We start from the raw sequence: 15,008 nt of genomic DNA, 5'->3' as shown, positions 1-15,008 counted from the left end.
AAGACTCTCCAAATAAACAGAAAAATATTATTACACAAAAATTAATAATTTTTAAAAAGAAAAGGAAAGAACCTCCTCTTCCCTTAAAATGGACTAATAAGGATTGTGCATACTCATTGCCTTCCAGGAGCCAAGGAACACTGAGAGCAGTTTAATATCAGATCTCAACTGATTACAAAATGCAAGCTACAGACTCCTGGAGCCTCAATTTGCCTCAGAGTCACAGCCATTGAGAGAAGAAAAAGGAGGCTTAAGCCTTTAACCTCCATTTGGTTTCAGTCATCAAAACAAACTCCCCTATGCTACTACTAGCATTTAAAAGGAAAAGATCTGTCCTTTAAGATATATCTATCTTGTGCCCCGGTCACACGGGCCGGAAAATGCGGGGGGGGGGCGTGGCTGTTTGCCCCGGAGCAAACTAATGTGTGGCCACTGGATCACACATCCTGCCGACGTCCCGTGGTTCGGGGGGAGGTGCCGATCACACGACAATCCTGTGGCACAGCAAAGAAGCAGCACGGCGCAATCACAGCAGCAATGGCTAGGCGCCGCTGTCATGGCAAACGGGGTTGTGGGTTTTTTTAAACCGAAGTGTGTGCATGCGCCGTTGGGTGCTTGTGGGCATCCTGTGGAGATTTGTGGGGGAAAAACCTTTTTGCGATGGGACATGGGCGGGTACCAGATGCCACGAACTACCACCGGAAATGCGATCAGATGCCTGCCCTTGCCCCGCGGTTTCCGGAAACTAGTACCTCGGAGGTACTAGTTTTTTACGCCACATCTTTGGCGGGAAGCCTTGGGTTAGCCATGGGAGCTCTCGCTTCCCAGGTGTTGCGGTGTGATCTCGCCCGGAAAATCCATCTATCTTCCGTCTCTGTAGCGTGGCTAATGCTCCGTGTGACCGCAGCCTTGGAAGGACAAAAGGAGGAACTAGCCTGCTAGAGCCCTCAACGATGTATGGTCTCATGGTTGGGAAAATACTGTGCACATATCCCCCAACCACACACAAACACCCTTTAGCCGAGGACTGTATAACATTTTAAAGACTGTGATCACTTCGAAACTAAAAGAATCTTGATGGGAGGGCTAATTACAATTACAGAAAAAGTGCTTGCTCTGAACCTAATTAATTGTACCCCCTTGCTAGGACGTTTCAGCTGTGAATGGGGCAGAGCCTGAAACTGCTTGAAGTACTCTGGAATGGGGTGATGGTGGCAGGATGTGTGTGCCCAACTCCAGTTCTCTTCCACAAACTGTCCCATTAAAAAGCATAGAAACGGAAGCAGAAACAGTACCATTGTGAATTATGTTGCTGGCTTTTTGATGCTAGCCTTGGAGTCTAGAGTTCAGGGTAACTGTGCTGCAGTGCTCTACTATGGAGGAGGGTGCTAGATGGTCAGGGAGCTACTCATCTGCCCCCAGAGCTCAAAGGTCTTTGGCTGTTGCAATGTTAGAAGCAATTTCCAAATTAAAAAAAAAATCCCTCCCAATTGTTCACAGGTCCTCAACTTCTTTGTCTTGTTAAAGTAATGTACAAATGTTGCTGGCACTGCAAAAACTATTATTGGGATTGTTGCTATTGTAGCACATAAAAATATGCATCTTGGTTGTACAAAGGTTATAATAAAGAGTGGTTTATAATGTAGAAATAAGGGGGAGGGGGAGGAAATGGGAATATGTGAATAGTAACCCAGTCAAGATTTGATTCATTTTAACTAAGAAAATATGTAAATGTAAAAAGATATACCCTTGAGCTAGTTCACACCTGAACCATTGGGCATTAGTTCTTATTGTGGAACTAGTTGGTCACTTGAGATATTAATGTTCTGATGCCTTGCTTATGAACTTGTCACAGCATGATTCTGAGCTTCAGCTTAAGTGACTTAAGTGTTCAGAGCAACTCTTTTTCCTTTTTAATGGTGATATAAACATTTTAACAAGTCACAGACTTACTCTGAAAAACTTGTGCAAGCAACTGGGGAGTGTAACAATGCTGGCTCAAAGCCACAGTAGCCATTAATCTGGAATGTTAGGGTCATTACTTTTTACACTGACCAAAATACAGAGACAGACCTAGAGCACGTCCCTGTCACATTCTATCAAGCAATAATTACTATGGGACCAACCCCCAGAGTGAGCCCATCTGTCAAACAGACTCCTTAAAGGATGAAATCCAGCCAGTGAGTTCCTTCAGGCAGCAAGGCTTCTCTTGATTTGCTAACTAAGATGGCAACAGTGCACACAGCTTGCATGCTTGGATGCCCCATTAAAATTAGCAGCATGAGAATTAATTAAAGGAATGAAATTAATTAAAGGAATGAAATTACTCTGGACAAACAGAGGCAAGGTAAATATTTTTTTTAAAATCTCTCACTGGTGTGGAGAAAGAGTGAAATTTCCATATTATTCAGCTTTCCTATTTAACTCATCCAATGAGAGAGCCACTAAGGACTGGTACATGTTTTACTAGGGATGGGCATGAACCGGGAAAATGTGGTTCAGTTCGTGGTTGACCCATGAACCAAACCATGAACCAAACCAAATCAGGAGATCTGTTCCCGAACCGGTTCATGGCCCCACAAACCCTAGTGAAAGGGACTACAAAGAGATAGCCCAAAGCTGGGCCAGCAGGGAGACTCAGCTCAGCTCTATTGGGCTCCCTTGTGCAGCCCAGTTTAAAGGGGCTGCGCAAGACAGCCCGAAGCTGGGCCAGCAGGGAGACTTTCCTCCTCAGGTTCAGCTCCATTGGGTTCCCTTATGCAGCCCAGTTTAAAGGGGCTGTGCAAGAGAGCCTGAAGCTGGGCCAGTGGGGAGACTTCACCCTGCAAGCTCAGCTGTATTGGGCTTCCTTGTGCAGCCCCTTTAAACGCACCTGTCTAAAGATAGCCCAAAACAGTTGATGGGTGGAAAGACTGCTCCCCACTAGCTCAGCTGTTTTTCAGGTTGTTTAAAGGGACTGTACAAAATAGCCTGGAACAGCTGAGTGGCAGGGAACATCTTCCCGCCACTCAGCTGTTTTTGTGGCTTTTGCTGGGAACAGAAAGCAGGGGTTAAAAGGGACTTGGAGTCCATCCATAAACCACCATGAACTGCTTCAAATGTTTGTCAAAGTTCATTACTGCAGACCTGTAAGAGACTTCTGTTCATAGAGCATGAGCAGGGCAAAATTTGTGACGAATTTTGCTTTGTGGTTTGGGTCATGCCCATCTCTATATTTTACAAGGCTGATGAGTTTCCTGTTTGTTGCCTAGAGTCCACATATCTCCAGAGGGGAAATCCACTTGCACACAAACAGAAGCTTGCTGGGAAACAGCAGTCAGCCTCCCAGCAAATGTCCACTTTAGTGCCCCTGTGTAGTAGTGTGTGTTTGTTTTATTATTAATTTAAAAAACTAATTATTGAGGCACTAAAGTAAAATAAGATAAAGCCCTACATTCAGGTTTAATAATCTAAGCAAACACATGTGTCCCCTTTTCAGACATTACACGTGGGGACCCATTCCCCCTACTTTTGTTTCCTCCTACTACTACTACTTTGTCTCTCACTCTTTCTCCCTTCTTACTCTCTCTCTGCTCCATGCCTGTCACTTCTTCTCTCTTTCTGCCCCCCCACCTCATCACTCTCTTTCTACCCCATCACTCTCCCAGCCGCACACCTGCTCCCCGCCTCCCCAGTAGCAGTAGCAGTGGCGGCTCTCCATTAATCACAACGAATCTCCAGCTACAAAGATCAGTTCCCCTTAGGTTCCAGCTTCATATTGGGAAATTACTGGAGATTTGGGGTGGAATCTTGGGAGGGTGAGGTTTGGGGAGGGATGTGACTTCATCAGGGTAAAATGCCATAGGCTCCACCCTCCAAAGCAGCCATTTTATCCAGGGGAACTGATCTCTGTCATCTGGAGAGCAGCTGTGCTTCCAAGTAAACTCCACCTCTCGTCCAGATGTTGGCATTGCTAGTTCCCTGGAGGAAATGGCTGCTTTGGAGGGTGGCATCTATGGCATTATACCCCTCTGAGGTCCCTCCCCTCCTCAAACCCCACCTTCCCCAGACTCCACCCCTCAAATCTTAAGAAATGTTTTAACGGTGTAAGGCGGCCCGAGGCGCTTCAGCGGGAAGGCGGGAGAAAAATCAAATAAATAAATAATAAAATAAATAATAAATAAATAAAAATTTTAAATCTCTCAGTGGAGTGGAGAAAAAGTGAAATTTCCATATTATTCAGCATTCCTATTTAACTCATCCAATGAGAAAGCCACTAAGGACTGGTACATGTTTTACTAGGGATGGGCATGAACTGGGAAAATGTGGTTCAGTTCGTGGTTGACCCATGAATCAAACCAAATCAGGAGATCTGTTCCCGAACCGGTTCATGGCCCCACAAACCCTAGTGAAAGGGACTACAAAGAGATAGCCCAAAGCTGGGCCAGCAGGGAGACTCAGCTCAGCTCTATTGGGCTCCCTTGTGCAGCCCAGTTTAAAGGGGCTGCGCAAGACAGCCCGAAGCTGGGCCAGCAGGGAGACTTTCCTCCTCAGGTTCAGCTCCATTGGGTTCCCTTATGCAGCCCAGTTTAAAGGGGCTGTGCAAGAGAGCCTGAAGCTGGGCCAGTGGGGAGACTTCACCCCGCAAGCTCAGCTGTATTGGGCTTCCTTGTGCAGCCCCTTTAAACGCACCTGTCTAAAGATAGCCCAAAACAGTTGATGGGTGGAAAGACTGCTCCCCACTAGCTCAGCTGTTTTTCAGGTTGTTTAAAGGGACTGTACAAAATAGCCTGGAACAGCTGAGTGGCAGGGAATCTCTTCCCTCCCGTCACTCAGCCTGTTTTTGTGGCTTTGCTGGGAACAGAAAGCAGGGGTTAAAAGGGACTTGGAGTCCATCCATAAACCACCATGAACTGCTTCAAATGTTTGTCAAAGTTCATTACAGCAGACCTGTCACAGACTTCTGTTCATAAAGCATGAGCAGGGCAAAATTTGTGACGAATTTTGCTTTGTGGTTTGGGTCATGCCCATCTCTATATTTTACAAGGCTGATGAGTTTCCTGTTTGTTGCCTAGAGTCCACATATCTCCAGAGGGGAAATCCACTTCCACACAAACAGAAGCTTGCTGGGAAACAGCAGTCAGCCTCCCAGCAAATGTCCACTTTAGTGCCCCTGTGTAGTAGTGTGTGTTTGTTTTATTATTAATAAAAAACTAATTATTGAGGCACTAAAGTAAAATAAGATAAAGCCCTACATGCAGGTTTAATAATCTAAGCAAACACACGTGTCCCCTTTTCAGACATTACAAGTGGGGACCCATTCCCCCTACTTTTGTTTCCTCCTCCTCCTACTACTACTACTTTGTCTCTCACTCTTTCTCCCTTCTTACTCTCTCTCTGCTCCATGCCTGTCACTTCTTCTCTCCCACCTCATCACCCTCTTTCTCCCCCATCACTCTCCCAGCCGCACACCTGCTCCCCGCCCCCCCTCCCCAGCAGCAGTAGCAGTGGCGGCTCTCCATTAATCACAATGAATCTCCAGCTACAAAGATCAGTTCCTCTTAGGTTCCAGCTTCATATTGGGAAATTCCTGGAGATTTGTGGTGGACTCTTGGGAGGGTGAGGTTTGGAGAGGGATGCGACTTCATCAGGATAAAATGCCATAGGCTCCACCCTTCAAAGCTGCCATTTTATCCAGGGGAACTGATCTCTGTCATCTGGAGAACAGCTGTGCTTCTAAGTAAACGCCACCTCTCATCCAGATGTTGGCATTGCTAGTTCCCTGGAGGAAATGGCTGCTTTGGAGGGTGGCATCTATGGCATTATACCCCTCTGAGGTCCCTCCCCTCCTCAAACCCCACCTTCCCCAGACTCCACCCCTCAAATCTTAAGAAATTTCCCAACCTGGAGTTGGCAACCCTATCTTCTTCCCACCCAACTGCCAACCTACCCAACTGCCAACCTACCCCTCTGTCTTCAGCTTTCCATCTTCTCCTCCCTCCCCTGCAGCCTCTACCTTGGAAAACTATGGTGTTTCTCCATGGGGGGGGGGACCAAAGCAGCTTACATTATTCTCTTCTTCTCCTTTTTATCCACACAACAACCTTGTGAGGTAGGTTTGGCTGAAACTGTGTGACTGGTGCAAAATCACCCAGTCAGCTTTCACAGCAAGATGGGGATCTGAACCTGGGTCTTGCAGACCCTGCTCTGAAGCTTTAACTGGTACAGCTAGTGTAACCAACCTCCAGGTGGAGCCTGAAGATCGCTGGGTATCACAACTGAACTTCAGACAACAGATCTCTCTCCCCCCTTGCGAAAATAACTACTTTGGAGGGTGGACTCTATGGCATTATATTCAGCTGAGGCCTCTCCCCTCCCCAAACTCTGGCTTCTGTAGGCTCCACCACGAAATCTCCAGGAATTTCCCAACCTGGAGCTGGCAACCCTAGTCAGGACTGGCCCCAATGAGTTCTTCACAAATGCCAAAGGAGGCCTGGAAAGGGCCTCCTGCCTTTACCTTTTTACTGACAGAACTAAGCTTGGTTGCCTAGCAGCAGCCACTGAGGGAAAAGTTAGCCCCACAGCAGGATGAGAAGAGAATGGCTTGACAGCCGGAGGCCCACCTCAGTAGCCAGTTCACAGCTTTTTAGCCTCCGGTTCACTCATTTTTTGTCTTAGCTCAGGAAGGATGGCTCCAGAGCAAACTAATTTATGCAGTAGCCAAATCGCTCACTCACAACTTTAATGCCAGTAGCTCATGAAGTAGAATTTTTACCCACAAGACTCCACAGCTTAGAGGGAGCATTGCCAGCCCATGGCACGCAAGTACTCTTGAGTGGCGGTTGACTGGCCAATGGCTGATGGAGTGCACAACACAGCCAATGGGAGAGCCGGAAAGTGCCAATATGTACGGCAATTATATATATAGGATTCCCCTGATGTTCTTATACGTCACTTTTTTGCCTGCTTGCTTATTGTCCCTACAGACATGGTAAAATTTCTTGCCGTATTCCATATATCTTTCTCATTGGCCAAAAAAACAAATAAACCCCAAAAGATGTCTTGAAATAAGGATGAAAATGGAGGTGGTTGAGGAAACAAGTCAGGATGGCTTAATGCAGATTATCGCAATCTAATGCCTTATTGTCCACACTCTACCTGTTGGCTTTTGCAGAGAGGTGTTTTCCACCCCAATCCTGATAATGAACTGTTGTATTTTTCCATTACTTTAGCAAGGGAAAAAAAACTAAAACGAAGCCCCATCCCCTCTCTAACTACATTAACTCCCTTACAGGCCAAAGGACAGGCGCATTCTTAGGTATGGAGTGTGACAATAACAATGACATTGGCAACGCAAGCGTGAAAGCTCTGGACAATAAGCTGTGCTCTGAGGCCTGCTTACCTGGTGAGTGGCAGTCTGCTGAACATGAACTTTGTGGGTATAGGGAGGTGGGAGGGGAAACTTTCATGCCCCCCACCCTGTCACCTGCCTGACAGCAAGCAGCACATAACATGTGTGTATATGTACAGTTATATAGCATTTAGCAGTAAACAACAAGAAGGGTGCTTAGTTATGGCCCCTTTCTGACATCTTAAGCCACAGCCTCTTCCCTAACTACTCTACATTACACAGTGTAGAAATAAATTGCAGGTTTCCCAGCTTCTAGGAGAATTTTTAATGTGACTTTCTCCAAAGAACCCTGGGAACTGTGACTTGTTTTTCCTGAGGGTACACAACATTCTCCCTTAGAATTTCTTTTGACTCCAGCCTGCAACATGGGATCCACTTCTAATTTATACTGTACATGTTCTTCTCTGGACTCCCCCTCCCCTTTCTTTCTCACTCTCATATTTTCTTTTCCCCTCCCCAATTTCCCCCTCTTTATGATAAAAAATTAATCACATGCCAAGAGAAAGATCTATATTTCCTGGCTATACATTTTTATCCTGTCTTTCCTCACAGGAGGTGGCTTGTATGGTTCTTCCCTTCTCCATTTTGTCCTTTCAACAACCCTGTGAAGTAGTTGAGGGGAAGAATAAGTGATTGGCCCAAGGTCACCCAGCGAGTTTCATGGCTGATTGAGACTCAAAACTCAGGTCTTTCCAGTTCTAGACCAGCACTGTAACATTACACCATACTGGCTGAGGCCAACTCTTCTCAAGTTGGATGTAACTCATTGAGTCCCGTTCAATAACCATGAGGGCCCTAGCACTCCATCACAGAATTGTAGTTACCATGATTTCTTAGAAGAAAGCAATTTAAGTTTGAAGTTTAGACATGTCCTTATCTGAATGATATAAAGACAGGGCTTGCTTTCAGATCCTAGCCTGATTCCAGACTACAAATTTCTCCCCAAACAAGATTAAGAATGGTAGAATAAATTGCCAGTCCCTAGTGAGGTCTGTGGAAATGGTTTAGTTGTGTCTTTGCCAAAGGGACAACAGAGAGTGAGTATAAATGGGCAATTTTCTCAGTGGAGGGTGGTAAGCAGTGGGGTACTGCAGGGATCAGTACTCAGTCCAATGCTTTTTAACTTGTTCATTAATGATTTGGAGTTAGGAGTAAGCAGTAAAATGGCTAAATTTGCAGATGACACAAAGTTGTTCAGGGTGGTGAAAAGCAGGGAGGATGGTGAGGCACTCCAAAGGGATCTGTCAAGGATGGGCAAGTGGGCGTCAATGTGGCAAATGGGCTTCAATGTGGCCAAGTGCAAAGTGATGCACATTGGAGCCAAAAATCCTAACTATAAATAAACGTTGATGGGATCTGAACTGGCAGAGACTGACCAAGAGAGAGATCTTGGAATCGTAGTAGATAATTCAATGAAAATGTCGAGGCAGTGTTTGACTGCAATAAAAAAGGCCAACGCTCTGCTCGGGATTATTAAGAAGGGAATTGAAAACAAATCAGACAGTATCATAATGCCCCTGTATAAATCAATGGTGCAACCTCATTTGGAGTACTGTGTACAGTTCTGGTCACCATAACTGAAAAACGATATTATAGCACTGAAAAAAGTGCAGAAAAGGGCAACTAGAATGATAAAAGGGTTGGAACACTTTCCTTATGAAGAAAGGTTAAACCGTTTAGGGCTCTTTAGCTTGGAGAAACGATGGCTGAGGGGTGACATGATCGAGGTTTATAAGATTATGCATGGGATAGAGCAGGCAGAGAAAGAAGTACTTTTCTCCCTTTCTCACAATACAAGAACTTGTAGCACTCAATGAAATTGCTGAGCAGTCAGGTTAGAACGGATAAAAGGAAGTACTTCTTCACCCAAATCACAGAAGAGACTCTTCACCCAAAGAGTGATTAACATGGAATTCACTGCCACAGGAGGAGGTGGCAGCTACAAGCATGGACGGTTTCAAAAGGGAATTAGATAAGCATATGGAGCAGAGATCCATCAGTGGCTATTAGCCACAAGGTATAGATAGGGGCTCTGGGGCAAGTGATGCTCTGTCTTCTTGGTGCTTGGGGGGGGCAACAGTGGGAGGGCTTCTAGTGTCCTGGCCCCACTGGTGGACCTCCTGATGGCACCTAGTATTTTTGACCACTGTGTGACAGACTGTTGGACTGGATGGGCCATTGGCCTGACTCCAACATTGGCTTCTCTTATGTTCTTATGTTTCCCCTGAAGAAAATGGCTTCTTTGGAGCATGGACTCTGAGTGGGGTTATCAGCTTCATACTGAAAAATACCTGGCGATTTGGGGGGTGGAGCCTGAGGATGGCAGGATGTGCGGAGGGGAGGGACTTCAATGGGGTATAATGCCATAGAGTCTACCTTACAAAGTGGCCATTTTCTTCAGGTGAACTGATCTCTGTTGCCTGGAGATCAGTTGTAATAATGGGAGATCTCCAGCCACTTCCTGGAGGCTTGCAACCCCATGTGGCATTATACTATGCTGAGGCCTCTTCCTTCCCCAAACTCTGCACTCCTCAGACCTCATCACAAAATCTCCTGAAATTTTCCAAACTGGAGGTGGCTACTTTAGTCAGTCATGGCCCCAACGAATCCTCCTTCAGTGGCCAAAATGGCCTGGAAAGGGCCCTGTCCCCTCTCCCACCCTTTTCATTCACAGAAACTGAAGCCTGGAATAGTGTGGTTGCCTGGTAACAGCCACTGAGGGAATCCATTGCTTAAAGCTGCAGGTGCTCCTTTATCATGTTGTATTTTTTAAACCACCCAATGCCTTTTTTTTAGATTTCAATTTTTTCTTCAAACCTGGTACCCTTTTCAGGTTTGTAGAAAGATATGTCTTGCCCCTTCACAGCTCCAGTCACTGGATTTAAGTATCCAAAGATATGGCCGACTTCACTATTAGAATATAAGATAACATGCGGGAAGACACAGAACAGACAAACAGCAAACTACTAAGCCACATAAAGTGCAAAATGGCCCTATTAGCCAGCAACCCAGGCTTCTGAAGGGTGAAGATTCGAGAAGCATTGAGGGAAAAATCACACTTTGCTACTGTATAGATCTCTTCATTCTAATAGTTCAGAACCCAGAGAAAACTAATATGAATAACGTCAGAGGAGGAAATTAGCAGTAGTTCAGTGACATGCTGTTAATTCATTGCACTGATTGTTAACTTCCTCTTGTCATCATTTATTTTACACTATGTCTAGACAGTGCATTACCTGTCACCAAAACTGTGACAAGGGGTGTGTGCTCAGTATAAACTGAGCTGGAAAACTCACCGATAAATATCTTATTGGTATTTATCAGGTATTTTCTCAGCCAATCAGAGAGGGGGCTAGTTATTCAGCTATCCAGAAATGGCCACCCCCCAAAAGTCCCAATTTTCAGGGTCACTGGACAACTACCGTTACAAGGCTTTTAAAGGGTTCTCAGTCCCTTTAAATGCTTTTGGAGTGAACTCTCAGCTTGGAGAAGGTATTTAAAGGGATAACTATGCAGCAAATTTGGTGCCTCTATCTCAAAGAACAGCCCCCCTAGAGCACCAGATACCCCCAGATTGATTCTCCTTTATTGACTATAATGATCTTCATAGAGTATAATGGAGCCAAAAACATTTGGCAATCCTGAATATTTCCCAAATCCCAGTACTGTGCCAATACTGGGATTCGGGCATATCAGGAAATACCAATATTTTTCGGGTTCAATATACCCAAACCTGGAAAATACCAATTTTTTGTGTGCACATGCCTAGCTGTGACTAGGCTCTGAGGGCTGAAGGCAAATGAAATACTTCCGCCCCAAACACAGTCCAGGTGGGGGACAAATCTGAAAGCAACTCACTGCAGGAAGATCCTCTGCTCTGCCACTAGCCCTACACAGCCTGAGTCTGGCCCACCTTTAAAGACAGAGCTGGTTTTGTTAATTGATTCTTCCTTCTCACAGACGCAACAAAATGTACTTCTTGATGGGTGGTTGTACCCATAGTAGTTCTACCCAGAAACATGGGGGGGGGAATATGTATTAGGCTCTGCTCCTTATAAAAACAAATCACAGAAGAGACCCAATGCCAAACAGCAGAATTAAAAAACAAGATGTATTCTCTCAGCTACCTACATGACAAGGTCAAACAGAGGAATTACCAAGGGTTTCAGTGAGAATCAGGGCTGGCTTGCACATGACCTGGGAATGTAAGCTATCCATATGGTACTTACCCATGCAGTAACAAGCCTCATAGCCACATACGCTCCCCCATTACATTCAGATAAACTATGATGTGATCCATTGATTGACCATAGTGACATAAAAGGGGGCCTACATGTGTAAATGCCACAGTTCTCATTATGGGTCATGTGAGGAGATAGGAAACAGAAACCAAAGGCTCACTACTATGTCACACTTCAATGATAATCTATGTACCTCCACTATGAATGAAGCAAACCTAACCTATAATAGATGCTATTCTAGCATGATGCAGATACCTAAAACAGCTGGTAATCTGGAAACTCATAGTCCAATTGTGTCCTTTTAATAGTTAATATAATACTCTGGACCCGGCTGAATTGGCTAATTACCGGCCAGTCTCCAATTTGCCCTATTTGGGCAAATTAATTGAGAGGGCAGTGGTGATACAGCTACGAGGCTTTATGGAGGACACTTAGATGGTCGACCCCTTCCAGTCCAGCTTTCGCCTGGGACATGGGACGGAGACGGCTCTGGTCGCTCTGACTGATGATCCCCAGAGGCATCTGGATCGAGGCGGTGTGGCAGTGCTGTTGTTGTTGGACCTGTTGGCTGCATTCAACATGGTCAACCATCAGTTGCTGCTTTGCCGCCTTGCTGACATGGGAATACAGGGGCTTGCCTTACAGTGGCTTGCTTCCTTTCTCCAAGGTCTGGGACAAAGAGTGGCAATCGAGGAGCAACAGTCCAGGAGACACCCGCAGGAGTGCGGAGTGCCTCAAGGGACAGTGCTTTCCCCGATGCTATTTAACATCTATATGCGCCCCCTTGCCCAGATAGCCCGGAGTTATGGGCTGGGGTGCCATCAGTATGCTGATGACACCCAGCTCTATCTGACGCTGGGCGGCTGGTCAAACTCCAGTCCTGGAGATCTGGACCGTGTATTACTGGCCGTAGCTGGTTGGCTTAGGCTGAGTCAGCTGAAATTGAATCTGGCGAAGACGGAGGTCCTGTGTGTGGACCAGGGCAGTGCATGGGTGGGGACCCCACTCCCGGCCTTCAGTGGGGCACCATTGGTGCCAGCGCCGGAGGTTAGGAGCTTGGGTGTGCTCTTGGACCCCTCCTTAAAAATGTAGGCCCAGGTAGCAGCCACTGCCAAGTCGTCCTTTTACCTTCTTCAGCTGATTAGGCAGTTGGTTCCCTTCCTCGACTGCAACAACCTGGCCACAGTGATCCATGCAACGGTCCCCTCGAGACTAGTCTACTGCAACGCTCTCTACATGGGGCTGCCCTTGTTGCAAATTCGGAGGCTGCAGCTAGTGCAGAATGCCACGGCCAGGCTGTCGATGGGCTTACCTAGATGGGAGCACATCCAGCCTGCATTGAAGGTCCTGCACTGGCTGCCAATAGCATACCGAATCCATTTCAAGGTGCTGCTGCTTACCTTTAAAGCCCTATATGGCCAGGGTCTGACATACCTGAGGGACCGCCATTCCCCACATATACCCCAGAGAGCACTGAGGTTGGGGTCACAGAATCGCTTGACCCTGCTGGCCCCCAAAGAGGCCAGGATCGCCGTGACGAGGGCCAGGGCTTTCTCAGTGGCGGCTCCTTACTGGTGGAATAAACTCCCGGAGGAGATCAGGGCCCTGCAGGATCTTTTGCAGTTCTGCAGGGCCTGCAAGACGGAGCTCTTCCACCAAGCTTTCAATTAGGAGCCGCCCCCACCATTACCATCAATGAGCCTGGTCCTCAGTTCTAACATCTGGTCCAACACATCGAGCAACTCGGAACGACACTGAGCTGGAATCTAGTTGTGAGACATCTTAATATGCCATCGTAAGCAACAAACTGTAGAACTGAATAGCACCTTATGATTTTGTTTTAACTTATGAAATGATGTATATTGTTTTATCAGTTTTATTGGCAATTGGGCCACTGCTGTAAGCCGCCCTGAGCCCATTCGCAGGGAAGGCGGGGTATAAATTGAATGAATAAATAAATAAATATACTTACGTAAAGAGCAATAGAGACCAACTTGTTCATATCCTTCACAGCAGTCTGTCACGTTCATAGGCTCTGGGACTGTGATCGCGTGATACTCTTCTTTGTAATAAGTTTTGGTACAAACTCTCCAAGGAATCCATCCTCCACATGGAGTTTGCTTCTCATATGACTTTTGATAAGCAATCATTTTAGACACATGCTTGGTCACACTATAATTGCATAAATGGTAGCCCAGCAAGGAGAGACCTTTCTCTGGAAAGGAAACACAGTGACATCAATTAAATAGGAGTGTCACAGAAAGATATTGTTTTAAGCACCTGCTAACTGATGAAATTTCAGGGAACCAAGGAAATACATCTAATTCTCAACATGGCTCAATTTGTGGATGCTTAAATCTGGAGACTGGAGCCATGAATAGACAAGACTGATCTTGCTACAAACATGAAAAAATGCCCCAGGTTTGAAGAAAAATCTAAAATCTTTTTAAAAAAATGGACAGGGGATTAAAAACACTAAAATAATATAAGCAACATCTGTAGCTTTAAGAAAAAGGCCCTCACTAGCTATCAGTGTTCCCTCTAAGCTGAGTTAGTGTGAGCTGGCTCACCGTTTTTTAGCCTCCGGCTCACGCATTTTTGTCTTAGCTCAGGAAGGAGGGCTCCAGAGCAAACTAATTTATGCAGGAGCCAAATCGCTCGCTGACAACTTTAATGACCGTAGCTCACAAAGTAGAATTTCTGCTCACAAGACTCCACAGCTTAGAGGGAACATTGCTAGCTATTGCTAAGCAACCACAACAGTACTGCCAACTTTCAAACCTTGGTTTCAATCAGTTAAAAACAGAGAGAAAGGGCAGGACTTTTTCAGATCTGTTTTGCCCTTTAAGGGGGGGAATATTTGGGGTCAAGGCTGTCAGCAACCACTGGGCAACTTGATACTATGTGACCTGCAGGACTCACCCTGGCCTAGCTGCTTGCTACTGTTTAAAAGCTGCCACCCCTTGAAAGCCAGGGTGGTGTGGTGGTTAGAATCTCAGATGAGGACACCCAGGTTCAAACTGGCTGGGTGACCTTGGGCCAGTCACACAAACACTCAACCTCACCTACCTGACAGGACTGTTGTGAGGATAAATGGAGGGGAAGAAAATGATGTAATTTGCTTTGAGTTTCCATTAAGGAGAAAAGTGGGGTATAAATGAAGTAAATAATAAATATAGCTGAATGTGGGAGCAGATAAAAGGGAGGTTGCTTGGTGGTGGGAAGGAAATAAAGAAGCAAGGGAAGGTGAAGAGATGGGGGCTGCCAGGAGAAGGGAAAGAGGAAACGGTGGGAAGGGGATTTACAGGGCGGCAACGTGAGGTCTCCTTGTGGGTTCCCCCTCGTGCAAGTAGGCCTGGCCCCGCCGGAACATCACA

The 15,008-nt window shown here is 46.1% G+C and overlaps 1 protein-coding gene across 1 annotated transcript in view; it reads right to left on the bottom strand.

Annotated features, from left to right (window-relative positions):
* The window catches only part of UMODL1 (uromodulin like 1), a 64,625-nt gene that overhangs the window by 46,384 nt on the left and 3,233 nt on the right, over positions 1 to 15,008 (bottom strand). Inside the window, exon 2 of the mRNA XM_015413763.1 lies at positions 13,604 to 13,846. Within this exon, the coding sequence (XP_015269249.1) occupies positions 13,604 to 13,846 (243 nt within the window). The remainder of the gene's footprint in view (positions 1 to 13,603; positions 13,847 to 15,008) is intronic.

This window comes from Gekko japonicus, unplaced genomic scaffold (assembly GCF_001447785.1).
Source record: "Gekko japonicus isolate JY-2015 unplaced genomic scaffold, Gekko_japonicus_V1.1 scaffold803, whole genome shotgun sequence".
In the NCBI taxonomy this organism is placed as follows: Eukaryota; Metazoa; Chordata; class Lepidosauria; order Squamata; family Gekkonidae; genus Gekko; species Gekko japonicus.
The sequence above is the reverse complement of the archived record's forward strand: the minus strand, read 5'-3'. Positions and strand labels throughout refer to the sequence as shown.